The sequence below is a fragment of the Hoplias malabaricus genome, chromosome 9 (assembly GCF_029633855.1).
Source record: "Hoplias malabaricus isolate fHopMal1 chromosome 9, fHopMal1.hap1, whole genome shotgun sequence".
NCBI classification, from domain to species: Eukaryota; Metazoa; Chordata; class Actinopteri; order Characiformes; family Erythrinidae; genus Hoplias; species Hoplias malabaricus.
The window spans coordinates 34,005,077-34,026,317 of NC_089808.1; the positions used below are offsets into that span (position 1 = coordinate 34,005,077).

General features: G+C 41.3%; 1 protein-coding gene across 1 annotated transcript in view; it reads left to right on the forward strand.

The window, feature by feature from the left end:
* Positions 1–609: 609 nt before the first annotated feature.
* Positions 610–21,241, forward strand: part of mllt3 (MLLT3 super elongation complex subunit) — a 53,544-nt gene continuing 32,912 nt past the window's right edge. Inside the window, exons 1-2 of the mRNA XM_066681355.1 lie at positions 610–730; positions 1,214–1,394. Coding sequence (XP_066537452.1) covers positions 719–730; positions 1,214–1,394 — 193 coding nt within the window. The 5' untranslated portion in view covers positions 610–718. The remainder of the gene's footprint in view (positions 731–1,213; positions 1,395–21,241) is intronic.

Sequence of the window (21,241 nt, forward strand, 5' to 3'; positions counted from 1 at the left end):
CTACTGTGCGGATATACCTCTTATTTGGCTGCTGTACACTGCAGTTAGCATGTGTTCATGTTAACAGGTGTAGGTCTTTCTCTGGGATATCTGTGTTACTCTAGGGTTTAACCAAACAACAATTCAAACATAATTCTTATATGTGCATACTGAAGAAAGCAAAAATGTGGAGTAAGCAATTTTGAGAGTTTAAGGTGTTTTATTCCTGGAAATTAATAAACAGAAATGTACAATTTTGAAGAAAAGAGCTGCAATCAATGAGCGAGGGAGACTTTAAGCTAGCTATCCTGGTCCATTTGATGCATCCTACAGAAATATGAGGCAATGCAGGGTTTTCTTTTTAAAGTAGTACTGACTGTAAACACAACTGAAAATATAACCTGAAAATATTCAGAAAACAACAAATCTGCGAATTTTTCCCTGAATTAACGGTTAGGTTACGACTTTCACTACTTTCTGGTGATTTTTGGGTTAAGGTCCAGCCCGCGTTGTTTGGTCGCCCCTCATTGGCCCGAGCTGTGCGCCGCACCGTGCGTGCGCGTGCGCCCCCCCCCTCGCGTCAGTGCGCATGCGCGCCGCTGGGCTGCTCAGTCTTTGAAACTCGGGCTGAGCTCAATGAAGAGAGACCATGACTGCGACCGGCTGCCCGCGCGCTCCGCTCTCCGCCGCCAGCTCGCACTCTCCATGAAATAGCGCTGTTCTCACCGGCCCGCGAGCCATGGCCGCTTCGGTGAGTACCGAGCTTCACCTCCAGAGCAGCGGCCGCTCGCAACGGCGTCTCTGCCCTGCTTTTTCTTCCCCTCTCTCCCTCTCTCTCTCTCACTCTCTTTCTCTGTCTCTCATGCCATAAGAAGAGGAAAGGTGGTTCGTGCGCTAAACGCGTGCAGCCGTATGGTTTAAGCACATTGGAAAAAGTTGGAGGCTCTGCACGTGCGTGTAGCTGAATGTGTTGCATTTAAACAACATCCTCTCTTACGTTGCGGAGAGGTCACTGCATGGCATTTTCTTTTGTAGTGTTTGGGAGAAGATGCAGAAAGTAAGTGTTTTTTTTTTTATTAGAATTGAGGACTTCTTGATTCCTGTTCAGATTCTGCCAGCGCGTGCGTAGTTATTACAGTGCAGTGGAGAGTGGGCACTAGTTGAATAGATGAATGTAACGTTTCTTTCTCTCCCTCTCTCTCTCTCCGTGTGTGTGTGCGTGCGTGTACTGCAGGGCGCTGTTCAGGTGAAGCTCGAGCTCGGTCACCGCGCTCAGGTGCGCAGAAAGCCCACCGCGGAGGGCTTCACGCACGACTGGATGGTGTTCGTCCGCGGACCGGAGCACAGCAACATCCAGCACTTCGTGGAGAAAGTGGTCTTTCACCTGCACGAAAGTTTCCCGAAGCCGAAAAGAGGTAATGAAACCCCTTCGCTTTTCTTCGTGGCGGCGGCTTCTGTGGTATCTGTTGGTGTTGGAAGCTGTTGTTGATAGTAGTGGACAATATAACAAACACCTCGCGATATTTCACGCGTACTGACACGTACATGCCGTATCGCGACACCTCCTTAAGTAGCCTACTATACCAAACTATAACTGTGTAGATAAAGCCTATTATTCCGTTATCATATTAACAGTTAAACGTCTGTAAATGTAGTTAAGTGTTAGTGATAATGATTAATATATTAAATCATTGTATAACTTGAAAATGCCTAAGATTGTGGGGAAACCCTGTTCCCTCTGGTTTGTTTACGTTCAGAAGCTCAGCATCTTTTAATGTGGAACAGTTTAGTTTTGTAGCACTTTCAGTCAGTGGTCTCCCATATTTATGGTCAGTTCCATCTACAGCAAAAATAAGACAACACTACCCACCTATGGAGCAGGAATAGAGCAATATCCTCATCTCATTTCATACTCCAGTTGTCTGAAAGCCTCCAGAGAAGCCTAGCATACTGCCATTTTTATTTTTAATACCCAATTTCTGACACTGGGGCTTTGTAAACACGTTAGCCCGGTTTCAAGTGTGTAGCCTGGAGAGCTAGCAAATGGTGAGGAAACATCCTCAGAATTTTATAAAAATGTGTTTACTGTACTCTGCAAGAGCCAACTATTTAGATGACGGTGTGCTGCTGTGTGTAAATGTGTGTATTTAGTTCAGTGTTCTGTATTCATACCACTATACAGACAGATACATTGCATCTTTGTGGGAAACTGTATGATATATCATGACACGAAACACGTTTACTGACTAAATCAATCGTAGAATTATCATATTGTCCACCTCTGTGTTGTAGTGCTTGATTGGCGAGATCATTCCAGCTTTGTACAGTAGAATTTTCTTCCTATTAGTGCACAGTGATTTCATGCATTTGTGCTCCTAGACATTTCTCTGTGCAGCAGTTGGACGGGGCTCGTATGTGTTAATGCTTTAAGGACCACTCAATGTTCTTATTCCCTGAGAAAGTGTGACATTGACTTGACTAGAAATTGTTTCTCAGTTTATAAACTAAAGTAACCTACTGTGACAAGTGGTTTTCATTCACAGAATGGATTTACGTTGAAAAGGTGTTGGAATTAGTGCCTTGTAGGTGTTAATCTAGGTTCCCTCTTGTGGTCTAACAAACTTTTTGTCTTGGGCGGTTTGCAGTTTGCGTGAAAGAGAGCTGGGACATATACAATACACTGCACTTTTAACAAACACAGATCTATAATACAGAAAAGGGATAATGGATTTTTTTATTATTATAAAAAACCTTTATATAACAGGCTTTTAGTTCCAGTGAGGAGTGCAAACAACCCTTTTCTTTTTCTCCATGAAACTACTATTCTTTCCCTTTCCGTGGTTCTATATTGAACCATTAATAAAAGCATTATAGAGGTATGTTATTGATAAATATACGAATATATAATATGCAACATTTTTTTTTTATTGTGAAGTAAAGATGGGGGGAAAAAAAGAGCGCATGTTTTTAACCAGGCACTGTTCAAATTACATGAGAGGAGAGAGTAAGTGTGTGAAGGAGTGAACAAAGGAGGTTGAAGGTAGTGTCTTAGACAGCAGGGGACATGGTGGAGCTTGCAGGACGGAAGGGATCAATTAAAATATTTTGTTGGATTGAAGTAGTTTCCCCTTTCTTTGCTGCTCATGCTTTGCGTTTTGCTTTGACGTGACAAGTGCCGGGCAGTGTGTGCGTCTCTCTCTCTGTGCGTCTCTCTGTCTCTCATTACACTTTATTGAGACCAGATTGTGGAGATTATGCTGCTTCTTGAGGGCGAGCGCTCCAGCTCTTTCTGCAACGCAGGGAAAGCTGTGTGTAGAAGGCATCACAAATTCGTGAGCATGGAAATGTGATTATATGATGCCGTTGGCATGACAACAGGAGATGGCTATTTTTCTTATTTTTATTATTTATGAAGTGCAAGTGGTAAACACAAACAAGTAAGAAGGCAGGATGGTGTTATAGTCACTGGATAAATGGACTTTAGCGTTTAATATTCTTCATCATGACATGGATCTAAAGAAACGGCGTGGATTTGCAGTAAACTGTGCCATGACTCAACCTGGTTTAGTGCCGTAGTAGACCTGGGCCTCGGCGTTGATTTAACACCCAATATGAACAAGACTGGCTTTCAGTGCATGTGTGGCAGTATTATTTTTCACATTTATTTTTTCTTTGCATGTGCTCCCAACCGTAACGGGTTTAATTTATATCTCGGAAAATCACTTGATATTGGTGTTTGAAAGTGTTCTAGAAGGGATGCAGTTTCCAGGAGCTGTGTGTCTTTGTGGTGACAACGTGGTGAAAATCTCCCCTGCCCTATTTATTTTCTCAGCGCATTAGAACAGACTGTAAATCACCCTGCTCCTAATTTGGAAACTACTTGAAACATGCATCGGAGGCCTTTGATGACGAGAGGTGCGCCAAATGTACGTTTGCTTTAACGTCCTTCCCTTGAGCCCCTCCTCCTCCTTCTCCTTGACAAATGTGGTGCAGAGCCTTCTGAAAAAGTTCAAAACCAGCAGGAGGATACTTAACCTCTCATAAATCCTTCCCTCTGACACCACCTAAGAGATTCTCGCAGCCCCCTCAGTTGAAAAGTATATGGTATGCACTCTAATGTATTTTTTCCCACCGTGACAAATTAAAGGCATAAGTACTTTCTGAGCTTGTTCACGTTTTTTTTCTGTGAAGAGATCCTTCTTTGTTTCTTGCACTTTTTTTTGGAGATGTTTATAATCAGTTTGACTAAAGTATGTGTTGCTGACTGTTGGAGGGAAGTGGGAGCTTACGCTCAGTGAACAGTGCTGTACATCACCGCTGAAGTTAAAGTAAGGTCATTTCAGATCGGACGTGCTGAGAACAACATATTCCAGTCGGTGTGAACTTTGAATGAAGCACTCAGCCTCATTTTGGACTGTTTAGGCTCTGCTCCACCAGCCAGCACACATCACTCTATTTCAAAAAGCACTGTGGGCTGAAGAGGTCTGTGTAACCTCTGAATGAATAGGTAGATCTTAATGTATTTGTGACAGAACAAATGGAACTTGCTGTTTCCGTATATGGAGAGGGGAAGTAAATTCTGTACCCGTCTTAAATCCTACATCATCAAAACATAAATAAATAAAGTAAGTAATTCAGTTTTTCATGGAAGGGGCCCTTTAATTAAGGGCCTCAGGGCCACAGCGCTGTATGGGGACTCCTGGATAATCCGCAGTTGAGCAGTTGGCCTCTGTAGATACTGGATACAGATAACCCGCTTTCTTAGACAGGTCAGAATTTATGGAGCGCACGTAACATAAACAATCAAGCTTTTTATTTGGGGTCCCGTGAGGTTCCTTCAACACCCCCACCCCCGGCTCCAGGCTTTGATCAGAGCCAGCCAGTGTCAGGAGGAGCAGGAGGGAAGTTTAGAGGGAAAACTTGCGCGCAGACGAGTGCGTTTGACAGTTTAATACCTATCGGCTCACCAAGCTGTCTAGCAAAAGAACAGCTGTATCACTTGTGTCTGTGTGTTTTTGTCTGTCTTTCTCTCTTTCTGTCTGTGGTTATGTCAGTCTCTCTGTCTCGTTCTCTCTGTTTCTCTCTTTGTCTTTGTTTGTCTCTCTCTCTGTTTCTCTTTCTCTCTCTGTGTCTCTCTCTCTCTGTTTCTGTCTTTGTCTGTCTGTTTCTCTCTCTCTCTCTCTCTCTCTCTCTCTCTCTCTTTGTCTGTCTGTTTCTCTCTCTCTGTTTCAGTCTCTCTGTTTGTCTGTCGGTGTCTCTCTGTTTGTCTCTCTCTCTCTTTCTCTCTGTTTGTCTGTCTCTCTCTCTCTGTTTGTCTGTCTCTCTCTCTCTCTCTCTCTGTTTGTCTGTCTCTCTCTCTCGCTCTCTCTGTTTGTCTGTCTCTCTCTCTCGCTCTCTCTGTTTGTCTGTCTCTCTCTCTCGCTCTCTCTGTTTGTCTGTCTCTCTCTCTCTCTCTCTCTGTTTGTCTGTCTCTCTCTCTCTCTCTCTCTGTTTGTCTGTCTCTCTCTCTCTCTCTCTCTGTTTGTCTGTCTCTCTCTCTCTCTCTCTCTGTTTGTCTGTCTCTCTCTCTCTGTTTGTCTGTCTCTCTCTCTCTGTTTGTCTGTCTCTCTCTCTCTGTCTCTCTGTCTCTCTCTCTCTGTTTGTCTGTCTCTCTGTCTCTCTCTCTCTGTTTGTCTGTCTCTCTCTCTCGCTCTCTCTGTTTGTCTGTCTCTCTCTCTCGCTCTCTCTGTTTGTCTGTCTCTCTCTCTCGCTCTCTCTGTTTGTCTGTCTCTCTCTCTCGCTCTCTCTGTTTGTCTGTCTCTCTCTCTCGCTCTCTCTGTTTGTCTGTCTCTCTCTCTCGCTCTCTCTGTTTGTCTGTCTCTCTCTCTCGCTCTCTCTGTTTGTCTGTCTCTCTCTCTCTTTCTCTCTGTTTGTCTGTCTCTCTCTCTCTTTCTCTCTGTTTGTCTGTCTCTCTCTCTCTTTCTCTCTGTTTGTCTGTCTCTCTCTCTCTTTCTCTTACTCTGTTTCTGTCCGTGGTTATGTCTGTGTCTCTCTTTCTGTCTATTTGTCAAATTCAAATGTGCTTTATTGGCAGGACAAATATAGTGGGCGCTGAGTCTGTATTTGGTCAGGGTGGATCTGTCTGTCTTTCTCTCTTTCTCTCTCTCTGTCTTTTAGCAGAAAGAAGAAGCTGGACTCTGGTGTAAATTGTGATGTCTGTCTGATTTTTAAAGGTTTGGTGTAATTCAGAATCAAAGATGATTTTGTGTTTTATAAGACGATGATGAACATGGGCAGTTTTCTGAATGTGTGAGACTATGATGGGGCTCTGTGCACCATAGAGGACTCCATAGAGGTGTTTTATTATTCTCTGACGTGTTAAAATAAGAATTGCACTTGATTCCAGAAGTTTCTTTTTTGTAACAAATAGTGAATACAAGTCTGGTTTAAAAACTCAAAGAAAAAAAAACCCTGTCTGTCACTCTTTCTCTCTGTGTCTGTCTCAGTAATTGTTTCTTTGTCTAGTGTTGTCTGAGTATGTCTCTAACTCTAACTAGTATTTTACTACTTTCTCGCTCTTCACCTTTGTCTCTGTTTTCTCAATCTCATCAGGGTGGATCTCTCTCTCTCTCTCTCTCTCTCTCTCTCTCTTTTAATCATATTAAAAAGTCCTCTTTTTAAAGCCCTCCTTTTTTCAGAAGCTCCTCCACTATTTAAAAGGCCTTTCCCATTCAGCAGCTGTTCTGTATTACACCAGATGCCTCCCTGCTTCAGTTAAAAGAGAAGCCTTTGTTTATTATACTTGCCTTTCACTGAAATTATGTCTGAAGTGGCATTCCGTCACTTGTGTAGTAGTAGTATGCCAGAGATATGTCCCAGTTTACCAAATATACAGTTTCCTCTGAACAGAACTTGTTTGAAAATGACGATATTGTGCAGAGATTGTGTGAATACCACAATTTTTGGGGAAATTATTGCAAGCCAGACACATTTGAACAGGGATGAAAATGTGCCCAGCTTGGAGAAAAAAAATGCTATGATTAGCAGCCATGCTGTGTAGCCTTGGAAACCTGATATTTAGTGTTGGGATGGGGGATTTGGGGAGGGGGCTACTCTATCTAACCCACTTAAGCAAAAGAATGGACTAGAACACGGCCGTTCATTTCACCTGTACCCAGCTATGCCACCCGCCACCTCCAAAAAACAGGATTAAAATGGCAGAAATGTGCATTATTTACCAATGGAGCACAGAAGTGACTAGAGAAGGTGTTGTCTGTGTTCAGAGACACTATCAGTTCTACACTGTTCCTGCAGTTGGTGCAGGCGTAAACACCAGCCAGTGTGTAGTCTTTTTGTAAAGGGATGCATAGATATAATTGAATTCATGTCCCCATTTTCTCTCTCCTTCTCTGAGAATTATAAACGAAATATTGGAACGTTTCTGTGAGGATTTGATTGTGTTTGAGAGCTTTAGCGAGGTCGGCTACTGATGTTGAGTGATTTAGTTGTGATTACAAACTCCACTTCAGTTCATTCCACAGGTATTTGATGATGCTTCATCACTCTAGACAATGCAGTTCCACTTCCACTAACACACAGGTCAATGCTGGGGGAATGTGTAAACCTCTCGCTGATGCTTGGCATTTGGCGTTGTGACATGACTCATACAATGTACAAAACACATCCTTGACTTTCCTTTTGTGATGATTAGGATAGATCACCTGGGCTATGATAAGGCATGATTACATTATGGCATTGTTATATCTCTTGTGAAGCAGATCAATCAAAAAAATTAAGAATGAATTAAGAATTCGCTGGATATCTTTTATTCTTCTCACAAAATGGCTTCTTCTTCTCCCATTATGCACTTCGTCTGTTGCAGCTTAACCCGAGACTCAATAAAATCTTGCCACAGATGGAAGGAGGCATCAGCCAGATTTAACCACTCCTCTAAAGCGAAATATCATGCCAGCATGAAAATGCATGATCATATTTGTTCTTGAGGAGTGGAAATACTGCATTTAGTAGGCCATGTGGGAAATGAAGATATTATTATTATTATTTATCTGTAAGAGTCAGGTCTATTTTATATTTCTGTATTTTCTCACTTTAAAATCTTACAGCTGACAAACCATTTAAAGGTTTGTCCTCTGTTATCTCTTCCACTGCTGTTCTACTGGCTCTATATCTATTTCTTAATGAAACCACGCTTAATGCCAAGCATTGGCAACAGGGCTATGAGCCCCCCCCCCTCTTACACTGTGGAGTAATGCAACCGTGTTGGAGGCTTTCAGTACCTTTTGGACTGACAGTGGTGTTTGACACCCAGAACTAATCAGACATAACATCTGTATCTGACCTCGCAGATGCCTTCATGGATAAACGCTAACAGATCCTAAAGAAACCTAAAGAAGAATCTATTTTCTGGAGGGAAATATACTGTCTGTGTTTTTGCTTAAGTTTGCTTGAGTATGATGTACCAAAGAGGTGTGTGTGTGTGTGTGTGTGTGTGTTGTTATTTGATAGCCATACCAATAACGTTGCTTTGTGGCATGTTGCTGCTGTATCAGATATTGACCCGGGCAGTAATTTCATTATAAGCCTCATGCCACCTGTACATTCTTTGCATCAAGATATCAGTCCACTCTCTGGTGTCCACTTTCGAAAAGGAACAGCTGTGAGGGGTCTGGGAACACTGCTGGGCAGAAGTTTGTTGACGTGTCTGCACTGAAGTCTCGTTGTAGCTGCCTCAGGTGCGTCACGACTGCATTGTTTCACCAAGTAATCACCACGTAAATATAATAAGTTTATGGAAAGCATCTAGACAGCTGCCTTTGAAAAAGGCTAGAATGCATTCTGTGCAGTGCCAGCTGCCGTTTTTATGATGCCATCAAAGAGAGAGTTTCTCTGTTTTTTTTTTTGTTTTTTTTTGCCCCCAGTGTCAGAGTTTCTCAAATTTGAACATAGCAAGAAAAACAAGAACATGGTTAGCGTTTAATGTTAATGTAAAGAAATTTTATTGGCATTACTGTTGGTCCGTTCTTCATGAAATCACTTTTTGTTTTGGAGAGTAATACTACACAATGATTTGTGATCTGTAAAAGAGATTCTATGAGCACAGGACTTGATCAAGTGTTATAGGGATACACACACACACACACACACACACCTTGAAATACTTACTTTCTTTCAAGTTTTCCTCAGCAGAGTCTTTCATTTTCTCTGAAGTGCAATTAACAGGTAGAGCTACACTTTCACATTTTTCATGTGGTGAGTTTGTTGGTTTGATGAAAGTTTGCTGGCTCAACCACAGCTAAAAACGTTCAGCACTTTTCAGACACACAGACAACTTTTAAAAATGCCCCTCGGTCCAGGGAGGATCATGTTTCTTAAAGAGACGTCTGTGATTATGGGGTAAATGGACCACAAGTGTAGATTGGATTTAATTTTAGGCTTAGAATATTTATCCCAGGGCGGTACGGTGGCGCAGCAGGTAGTGTCGCAGTCACACAGCTCCAGGGACCTGGAGGTTGCGGGTTCGATTCCTGCTCCGGGTGACTGACTGTGTGGCGTGTTCTCCCTGTGTCTGCGTGGGTTTCCTCCGGGTGCTCCAGTTTCCTCCCACAGTCCAAAAACACACGTTGGTATGTGGATTGGCGACTCAAGTGTGTGAGTGAATTTGTGTGTTGCCCTGTGAAGGACTGGCTCCCCCTCCAGGGTGTATTCCCGCCTTGCACCCAATGATTTCAGGTAGGATCTTGACCCACTGTGACCCTGAACTGGATAAGCGCTTACAGATAATGAATGAATATTTATCCCAAATATCCCATAAAGCACCAAAAGCCAGCTAATGCGTCCTCTGTGTCATGTGAAGCCAACCACCATCTCTTTTCGGACCTCAATGGACAGCTCTATGCACTGGAGGAGAATATCAAATGCCAATAGACGGCCTAGCACTCTGCGGGGGAGGCGTCCTACTCAACCAGAGAGCAAAGCCGGTTTGACTCTCTTGGGATCCAGGGCTTGGATAGCTGACGCATCACCAGAGCCAACTCTTAGATTACTGCACCACTCAGGAGCCTATGATTTAAAGTAAAATGTTGCACTGAATAATAGTATCTACCAAATGCCATAAATCATATATAATTTAAAACATTTCACCACTTTCCACATGTTAATGTAATACAAGTCATTATAAGCCGCCAGCATGCCCTCTACTTTCCCCTTTGTGGGGGTCTCATGATCAGGTCAGTATGTTGGCCTGTGGTGGTCTCTGAGTCGTGAGTCTTTTAACTCTGCCACCGCATGTGCTTTCCCTGATCAGACAGCTGTGGTTTTGTATGCACATTCCAGATAAGGTAAGACCCTTATGTGCTCCATAATACAACTTTCTCCTCAGGCCAAGTATGACTTAAATATGGGTTTGGCCCGTGTAGTCTTCCGCTCTTTCATTCGGGCTTTGCCAGAGATCTTTCTTCTTCAGTGGAGCAATCTATCCTTAGTCAGCACATGAACCCTGCAGGGCTAATGGAAGAAATAAAAGGGCGGGGTTCATCGCTTTCACCTGATTATACCCCTTAGTAATTAATTGCCAACATATTTATCAAAATGGAGAAAAGTTTACCTTGTATACTACCAGTGTATTCTAACCAATTTAGCTTAACAATGTGCATGTGCAGCTGCTGACTGCAGGATATGCATGGTTACATTAAGTAAACATTGTTAACATGCTATACACATTATGATATGGATGTAGTAATGTTGTCCTCCATCAGATATCAAATCTTAAAGGTTCTTTCCAGTCACAGATTCAGCCTGCGCTCAGATTAAATTACACTATCAATTCAGACTCAGCCTCATGGAAAAGCTGCTTTTGTGATGTGTGAGGAGATGTAGTCAGTGTCTGCCAAAACAGCCCCTAGACTTGTTCTGGTAATAGACGGGCTCATGTTACGGTCTTTTCTGAATGGCAGGAGACTATCAGGTATTATGTAGGTGTTTATAGGGGTGTTTTTCCACTTTTGGGTTTAATTTATCTCTCTTAAGATACTGAGTTTGTCTATGCCACGTGTGATGCGTTTTCCCTTTATAAAACCTAAGTGGCAGTGTGAGCAGTACTCTCAGAATGTAGAAGAGCCACAACTGAAGATTCAGCATACAATCATTTTTTTTTTAATTTATATAATAACTGCCTTTAAAAAAAAAAGTCCTTCTAATTTGAAGTAAACTCAGCTGTGACTGTAAAATGAGATACAGTAGGCCTGTATACTTACAGTATATAATCTCATCATTATGAATAATAATCGCATTGTTTGCTTTGGACCATTTAATTTAATCTTAGCTTCTGTGTTTTGTCTTTTTTTTTTTTTAAATCTTTCTGTTCCAAACTGTACAATATATTGAAAAGCATACAATGCCAAAATCGACATTTGTTTAGATTGTGGATCATTGTCTTGATAATGCATTTGTTGTGTAGATTTAAATGAATTTGGCTCATGTTCTTAACCAGAGCATTGTTTAATGAAACCTTTCACTGAGACAGGCCGGTTAGAAGTCCAGCTATTTAATTTGTAGGGCAAGTGGAAGGCAGTGATGTTACCTATTATACTTCACCAACTGGTAAAAGATTAACAGAAGTTAATGATTATTCATTCATTATCTGTAAGCGCTTATCCAGTTCAGGGTCGCAGTGGGTCCGGAGCCTACCTGGAATCACTAGGCAGGAATACACCCTGAGGGGCACCAGTCCTTCACAGGGCGAAACACACTCACACCTACAGACATTTTCAGTCGTCAATCCACCTACCTACGTGTGTTTTTGGACTGTGGGAGGAAACCGGAGCATCCGGAGGAAACCCACGCAGACACAGGGAGAACACACCACACTCCTCACAGACAGTCACCCGGAGGAAACTCACGCAGACACAGGGAGAACAAACCACACTCCTCACAGACAGTCACCCGGAGGAAACTCACGCAGACACAGAGAGAACAAACCACACTCCTCACAGACAGTCACCTGGAGGAAACTCACGCGGACACAGGGAAAACACCACACTCCTCACATACAGTCACCCGGAGAAAACCCACGCAGACACAGAGAGAACAAACCACACTCCTCACATACAGTCACCCGGAGGAAACCCACCCAGACACAGGGAGAACAAACCACACTCCTCGCATACAGTCACCCAGAGGAAACCCACGCAAACACAGAGAGAACAAACCACACTCCTCACAGACAGTCACCCGGAGGAAACCCACGTGGACACAGGGAGAACACCACACTCCTCACAGACAATTTATATTTGTATTTGAATTAACCAACCAGTTTATTTCCGAATGTTGTAAATATGAATGCAAATTCACTAATTGTGTTTGTAGTCCTCAAAATATCTGAACTGAGACATTCCCTGCTCAATTATGAAATGTGTGGTGAACAGTGATGGTTTTCCTGCCCATAATGCCTTCAGCATTCCTACACACACACACACACGTGAACACTCACTCTCACTATTTTTCTCTTTCTCTGCTGGCTGGGCATGCATGTGAGCACGTGCACACGCGCTCACACACACAGAGCTGAAATAATTGGGTCTCTGGCTGTATGGCATGATACGTCTGTCCTCTGTCTGGAACAATGTTTGCCAAAAGGAGATGTCACTGACACATTCATATTTTACATCTTGCCTGTGCACAGTAAGGAATCATTTTTTTTGTTTCACCCTTTGTTGCATTTAAACATATTCCTGGGATTATGTGGCAGTGGTATGACTGGATATATTCTATATCAATATTAGATAAAGAGTGCTCTTTATAATCAGAGACCACACTTTCATTTAATGTATTTAATTTATTACCAGTCCACATTGCCATTCCATTTTCTCATAAAAAAGAAAAAAGAAGCCTCAACAGCTATATAATATCATATATTTAGTACTCATCCCTTCCAGCTTTCTTTCTTTTGTGAAGGCTCATTTCTGTTTTTTCCGGTTAACCTGTGGGTATTTTTCACACGTCCTTTGTTCAGTTGTCAAAGTTGGTTGCATTTTTAACTTGGCATAAAAATCTCACCTGCAAACCACATTGCACATCTATTAATAACTACTTTTAGTGCAAAGGCTGTTCTTTTTTTTGGTGGTTTCTTTTTCACAGTAATGGCTTCTTGATGGTCACACATCCTTCATGACCCATTGTGTTAAGTTGTTATTTCTCACACTGGAAAGGACAGGCACAGGAAGTAAATGTACACATGATAACAGTGGACAAATTAAATACTTATAGGATTGATATTTTATTGTGTAATACATTTCTAGGTAAAAAAAATGCAAATATATGATGATACATAGCCGTTTTATCCCAATGTCTCCACTGCCCCTGTGCCAGCCTTTGCTGGTTTATTTATTTTCCGTGTCAAATTAATTTGTGTCCTTTTATAGGCTTTGTGAACATGTTTAGCTTAAGTATGGGAAATCCATTGTTTTGTGAATATCTGCTGGAATATGCACTTTTAAAAGCTTACCCCACACTTTCCTAATGGCAAGGTCTGATTGGTGGAGTCACTGAGCTGCTAACGTTAGAGACAAAAGACATAGCGTTACTGTAGGTCCTGTAGGCAGTGCTCTGTATTGAGGGGTAAGTGAAGTTACTCAGTGAACTCACATGGTGTAGCCTCAGCCTTTAGACCCATCAGTGGCCAAGCTTCAAATGGAACATCTGCAGGAACGGCCTGTAATTGTTTTACGAGCAGCCAGAAACGGTACCTTGTATAGGTGCAGCACAAAGGACTGAGGCCATGAGACTGCAGGCTGCCTCCTCCACTGATCTGAAAAGAGCGGAAAAGGGAGGGATGGAGGGAGGGAATGAAAGAGGGCTGGAGAGAAGGGGGTGACTTGTGAGCAGCAGTCCAAAACAGGAACTGGGCTGTAAATGCTAACTCTCCCCCTGTTTAGAGACTGGTGGGGGGCTGCTGGAGGAAGTGGTTTTTATTGAAGCACAGTTTATAAAAGCTGTCTGTTGGCAAAGTCTTTGAGTCTCTCACTCTGTTATTGTGTGCCTTAATGCCACTTGTCTGCCCCCTTTGTCTACATCTGAAAACTAAGATCACGATTTTGTCCCTAATAATTTTTGAGTGCATTTATATATATTTGCACTTTATATACATTTTATTATTCAGTCCGGTTCTGTTTGTGCACATGCAAAGATGTAGACGTTTTAATGAAGCAACAGACAAGCACTAAAGCTACATTCAGGGCTCTTTATTGGAAACTAGAAAAATTGTAAATCCTGTTGTGTTTCAGTTGCAAAATTCAGTTGTGTTTCAAAAACGTTGGGAAACTGTAAAACTTTACTCAAATACCACTCGAATAAAAACAGATATGTTTAAATAGTTTATTGTTTCTGTCAACACTTGTAGTCCACATTTAGACGTTAAATAAAAGAAATGTAAGTATGGATCCCTGACCTATTTATCTGCATAGCGTTTTTAAACAGAGCACCATACTCCCTACATAGTGCACGTCACACCCTCAAATTTATAGCTCACTAAAGAATATTTTTGACGTAAGCTGGGTGTAAGGAAACACTTGGGATTCTTCTTCTTTGGCTTCATTGCGACATGGAAACCTCTGTCACTGATCACTCACACTTTCAGTTCATTATCATTACCCTCCAACAATCTGTTCCACTCTCAGCGGGATCAGATTTTTCCTGAAAACATGGAAAAACTGACACAAAGCAATATTGTGTCTTGTGTCTATAGTGTCTTACATAAGAAAACACCATTTGAAAAAACTGAAGCTGTATAACAAGCAAGAATGGGAAAACAAAATGACAACGACTGGTTTCCTTTGTTCCCAAACGTTGTTAGAGGAGGTGATGCAGCAGGCTACGGTCCCAATTTTTTTTGGAATGTGGTGCTGGCATCAGTTTCAAAATGTGCATATTTTTCCATAACCAATGCACTTTTTCACTTCAAGCCTTTTTAAGCTTATGTCTTTATACTATAAATTAAATATAGGGTGTAAATGATTGGCACATCATTGCATTTTGGAATTTGGTGTTACATTCTGCCCAGTTTTCCAACATCTTTTGAAATGGGGTTTGTAATTCTCTTGATGCATTGTATAGAATACTTTACACTGTACTTCTTGCAATATCATCGACCTTGGCACAGAACATTACATTTTCCCTTGATTATAACAATTTATTTATTTCATTTTTACATCTGAAAGAGTTGTTCTCTACAGAATGGTATAAATGGCAGTAATGCAGTGTCATAGACTAGCTTTTTAAGAATAATCTGTTTTCACAATCAAGGGTTACTGTATTAACAATATGGCAAAGAATACAGTGAGGACTGACTTGTGTAGACATTGTTTAAAGCCACAATGTGAGTAAAATCTACTGTAAAATAAATGCAGCCTTACTAGCTTTTGGACCATTTTGATAAATAATGTCTTTCATAATGGACTTTCAGAGAAACTGTTTTGGTGGGTTTCATGCTGAGAGGAGTGCACCCCACATTCAACCACTGAGTAAAAGGACCTTTGATTAAATCTGACATTTTTTTGGAACTGTATTTTTGCATCGTGCTGCTGGGTGTCCAGTTGGAGATAAAATAGGATCATTTGGGAAATATCCAGCCATTGCTTCAACAGGGCTTTTGTGGTCTTCGACCATTACATATACATATCCTTCATGTGTCTCCAAAGACACTGGCCATTCAGCATTACATTTAAGAAGCCAGAAATTATTTCAAATGGATTTTGTGTTTGAGGGAACTTTGTGTGTGTGAGTGTGTGGAAATCTGAGCCTAGCTTCTTGCAGAGGGGGAATCCTGCCGTGGCCATTGTCTGCTTAGCTGGCAGCAAGAAGCTGTTTAAATTGTCATAAATTCCACAGACCCCAAGCTCAGTGTGAAATGTCAGTCTTAGGTAGTAAAAGATATGCTCCGAATTTCTTTTTCCTTTTTTCTCATTTGTTTTTTTTTTTTTTTTTTTTTTGAGACTAAATGGCAGTCTTTGCTTACACGCTGCTTTGTACACTGTCACTTTACAAAGACTCCCTTGTCTTAGCCTTTTAAGATTTCTATATGATTAGTTGAAGAATTCCTGGCACACTCACTTCCTGTGGAATGCTGGGCTGGGGATTCTCTCTTGAAAATCGGAACGGGAAAGTTAATACCTATTTGTGACTTTTGTTGGACTCTGTGGATCTCACAATCCTAGACCGTGAAGTTATTGGACTCACTACTGTTTTGCTTCGTGTAGCTCGTCAGAGCCCATTTTAATAAGACGGCCCTTGAACCTGGGGGAGATGGCCAAATCGATACGAGGAGATTGTGTTGCATCTGTAAGCAGGGATTTAGTGGCTTAGAGACTTGGAAAGTGGCTTTTCTTTTCTAAAGGAAACCTTAAATGTCTACTCACCAGACACAGACCTTGATTTAGCAGCCGACGTCATATTACTGGCACTCATTTGCATGAAGAATTTATGCACCAAGGAATCTTTACTGTTAGATACACTGAAAAAAATGTTGTATTGCAAACCACATGTCTGTACTATTGCTTCATTCAGTTATGAAACTTTGAACCTTAAGGTCAGTGTGAGGGGAAACCAACAGTGTTGGTAGAATACATCACTAACCTAGAAGAGGCCATGAAGGCTAGTGTCTTTACCAATGTTTAAATACTATGCTAATACCTAAAAACCTGACATGTTTTAAAATAAATGTAACATATGGCCACTAGTGGCTTATTGCTATCACAGACCTACAACAAAATATATCCAAATATAGAGTCTTTTTTTTATGGTAAATTTATTATGATTTATATATTTACTTGTTTTTATACTAATGTTTTAATAATATAGTCTTGAACCTGCAGCAGCTGTGCAGAATAACAGCAATGTTTAGGAAATTTTACTAATAAGTCTTTATCTAAACTAAACAAACATGCCATGCTAGAGTACCTCCACGTTTATTTAATCTCCATGTACTGTAATGTACAGCCTGAATCTGAATATCACTAGAGCAGCCAGTCACCCTGTTAAGCGTCTGTGAAACCTGTTTATTTATTAAGGACATTTAACTGACAACCTCTCTCTCTTGCATTGTATAGTTTTTGTACATAATTTACGCCTGGCCTCATGCATTGATATTTTGTGTGTAGTGGTTAGTTGGTTTTAATGTGTCCAGTTAGGGGTGGACAATAATTCAATATATATCACAATATATAATGTTTCAGTAACAATATGATTTTTAAGCACATTTTTAATATTTCAGTATACAGCAGGTCCTCTGGTTACGTCAGTCCCGACGTACAATGTTTCGTGGTTACAACACATCTCCCATTTACTGTATAAAGCCTTGTTTCTACTTAAGTGGTTTTGCGTCTTAAACGTCGTAACGCGAACTTCATGTTTGGTGTGCGCGGCGCGGCGGAACCGGAATACACGGTTACGCGGCTCGGGACCGAGGAGGGTAGGTGTTAGGATAGGATAAGTGCTTACAGTATATACGTATGTTTCGACTTACACCGAAAATCAGTTTACAAAGCGACATAAGAACAGATCGACGTCGTAAGTCGAGGACCCCCTGTACATTATTTACATCATCTGACAGACTGATGTTCATTACAGACTCAGTTCAGCACTCAATTTTAAATTGATCTGAATCGGAATAATATCATGTCGACCAAAATTGGGAACTATATCATGATATAAATTTATGAAAATGTTAAAGCGAGAACTTGTTTAGCTGGCTGCGGAATTGGATGCGTTTCTGAATACATCCTCACAAAAATACCTCTGAGAAATGCAGCTCATTCTTGCCACTTTCTGCCACAAGTGGTTTGAAATGATAGAAGAAGGAATATTCCTCTTAGATGAGCCCAGGTATAATCCAGATACTTGACGTGGCACACATTCTACCTCTTGAATGAAGTATTCCTCTTGGATGGAGTGTTCCCCAGTGGTGATTGCATTTGGATGATGCACAGTTTTCCCATACTACAAAGATGGCAGCAAATGGCTGCAAGTTTGTGGAGAGAAATTTCCTCAAATATCCGTTTGGACCTGGCTGAATGTATGAAGTGGGGCAAGAACTTGAAGGACACATGTGGTCACCTCGTTCAAGGAGCAGTGCTACCACACACCAATGAAAAAGTTAAAATATTCACTGTGGCGCAGGTTACAGTGTGGACTCCATAGTGATTGGACGTAGAAGCGTAAATTGGTGCAGTTTGGTGCATTTGAAGAAAATGCATGTTTACTGGCGCTGAACAATTTGGGGGAATAACATCTAATAGTATGGTGTATTTTCTCAGTGCTGAGCATTTTTTATTTTATTTTTTTCCCTGTCCAATGTTGCAAATGAGATTGAAATTGGAATTCATTTTTATAAATTAAGGTCCAGGCCTGAAAGGGCTCAAGAATGTTTGTTTTGCATGTGGAATAATGCCTGACTGTCATTTAGGTGTTGTCATGTACACAGCAACGTTTGGCTGCTTCTGATAGGTCTGACTGTTATTTAGAATATAAATGTTCCGCTGTTGTGGTGTTTATAAATTATATGATTTAATTGTTATAATGAAAATGACACTTTTCAAAATGCATTTACATAATGATTTTTTTATTATTATTATTCCCCCAGCCCTAATGGATATTTGCTTAATTTTTGCTGCAGCCAGGCATAGGACAAGCAAATGCTTCTTACTACCATCAGTTCTTGTCACAGGAACTAATTTCACGTGATGAAATATTTATTTATGGATATGGATGGTGGTTTATCAGATGCAACTTTTAAATGAATTAACATTGAAATTGCTCAAAGTTGCCAAGGTAAGCACATCATCGTGAAGGTGACATTGAGAGCATACAGCGTTATAAGGCCACCCCAGCTCTCGAGACTTATGACTCGTTGGTGACAGCACGGTAGGCTACTGAAATAGTCTAGCTTTCTGAAACTAAGCCCCCTCAATCCACCGAGCTTTGTGCAATAAACTGAAAACAAAACTGCACAGGAAATTAAATCATAGCAACTGGTCAGAGTTAGAGGACTTGCAATGGCTGGCATTAATGGCATTTTAATGAGAGGCATCATGAAATCTTATCCAGGGACTGATCACCTTAGTATGGTGCCAATTATAGGATGTGAGCGCGCCACTTTGGTTTTTGTAAATCTTTCCCACTTGATGCCCATAGGGCGTCTGGAGTGGGTGCACGTATGCCGTGCTACATCTCTGCCCCTAATGGTCAATTACTGGGCTTTGGACCTTGATTTCAAGGTCTGCTTTGAGTTGCAAAGCAAAAGAGGAATGGGAATGCCTTAGGAAATTCCGTCCAGGGCACAGTTGTTGTGTTGTTCAGCTCACGCCACTTTCATTGACTTCAGAACATCTGGGAATGAAGGGAAAGTGAGGTTTCATGATCTTTTGTTTGAGTAATAGTGTTAATCTAGGAATTATGATGAATTAAATGAATAACAGCGTTTTACTTTAAGGCTACGTGGTTAAAAAATGGACATCACATCGTTCCTGTTTCCTCGTCTGGGATTTAGTTACTAGATTCTCATTCACCCCTTGGGCTAGAGGGACAAAGGGGGTATTTTGGTGTGTGCTATGTTAAGAGGGAAGAACTACGGAGATCAGAGATCAGCAGAGCTCTGTATGTGTGCTTTTCCACATGCGTCCATATGGATTCAGTTTCATTTATGTTATTTTGGCTGCACGGAGCATTAAATGTGGCCAGGTTCGCGCTGGGAAGATAAATAAATAGTCTGAATACTTCAGGAGACTCGTGTTAAGTTAGCTAATGTGATCCATTTCATTAAGATTTTATGGGTTCGGTGGAATGGACCATAACTAAATGTTAAATTGCTAGTCTGCTCCTTTGCTTACCGTTATTCCTTTCTCGTGTTTCACTGTGGTGTCTTTTTTATGGTAAAGAGGTGTTTAGGTGAATAATGTATCAGACCCCAGGCTGGAAAAAAACTCCTGCTGGTTCAGTCAACTTTGAGAATTCAGTGCCTCGCTTGTTTGTATTCGTTTTAAAATGTTTGTTGAGTTTTTAAATATTGTTAGACAGCATGGATTGGATAAATCTTGGGTCGTGGATAAGACAAAACATCAACAATATACCTTGGGTATATTTACACTTATTTTTCCCTGTCAGTGAATATTTAATTCCATCTATTTGACTGTTCCTAACGATCAAAAATTACGAACAGCGTAAATAAATCAATACATTTCTTTCTGGCTCCTTGAATCAGCGTTCTCCTTTTAAGCAAGTTATTGGGCAGTATATCAAGACATTCATCTTGCCTTTAACATAGACACTGCAGTCTAATACTTGGCAAACCTGGTGGTCCTGATTGGCATGGGTGGGCTGGCTTGCCGTTTGCTTGTTTTCTCATTACCCTCTCCAGACAAGTTGCCATGGCACATTGCCTAGTCCCTCAGCCCCACTCTGGAGGACAAATGGGACAGTGATAAGGTTCCCCAGCTTGACTGAGGTGCTGCGGCAGCTGCAGTTACGAGCAGAGCCCCTTTCAACAGCACCAACACTATCTGCACTGAGGAGAGCACACCTCACTGGAGCTTGACTATCTACAGTGTTTTCAGAGCCTCACTGAGGAGAGACCACTCATACACCGATTATCAGGATAGCTCCCTAAGTCTGGACATTTTCCCTGACCCACAGTGCCTTGGCGTGGCTGATGGAGATTTGAAAGCATGCCAACGAAATGAGCAGGGCTCTAGGGCTGCTTTCTCGCCATGAACTGACTTCAGAGTTTGACAAAGCACAGCTGGGTAATGACAGCCTGAAGAGCTCCGCCGGGGGGTGGAGGAGCTTGGAAACGAATGTAGTGCTGGTTTAGGCTGGTGGTGTTACTAAAGTAAGTCATGATATGCTCATTGGAGCCAATGATGTTTCTAGCTTGTTTTACGGAGCGGGAAGGGGGAATGTTTTCTTTACTTTAATGTTTTCATTTGCTTTCAGTCCTGGTCCTGAGCCTCATACATGTCAGATGGTCTTTAATGTTCTTAGATATTCACTGATTGTCCTTCCCCTTCAACTGAAGAGGGAACACTGACAATAATTTTTATCAATAACATAAATTGAAGGGTGTAAATAACACACTTCTGGCTGTGAATAAAATTAAGTGAAATTGAAATCCTAACCCTAGCTAACTGTATGGCATGGCATAGTCAGGGTAACTGTTGGATTCCACAATGGAAAGTACTTTTGCCTTCCATTTTGCTGCGTTTTTCTACTTTAACAT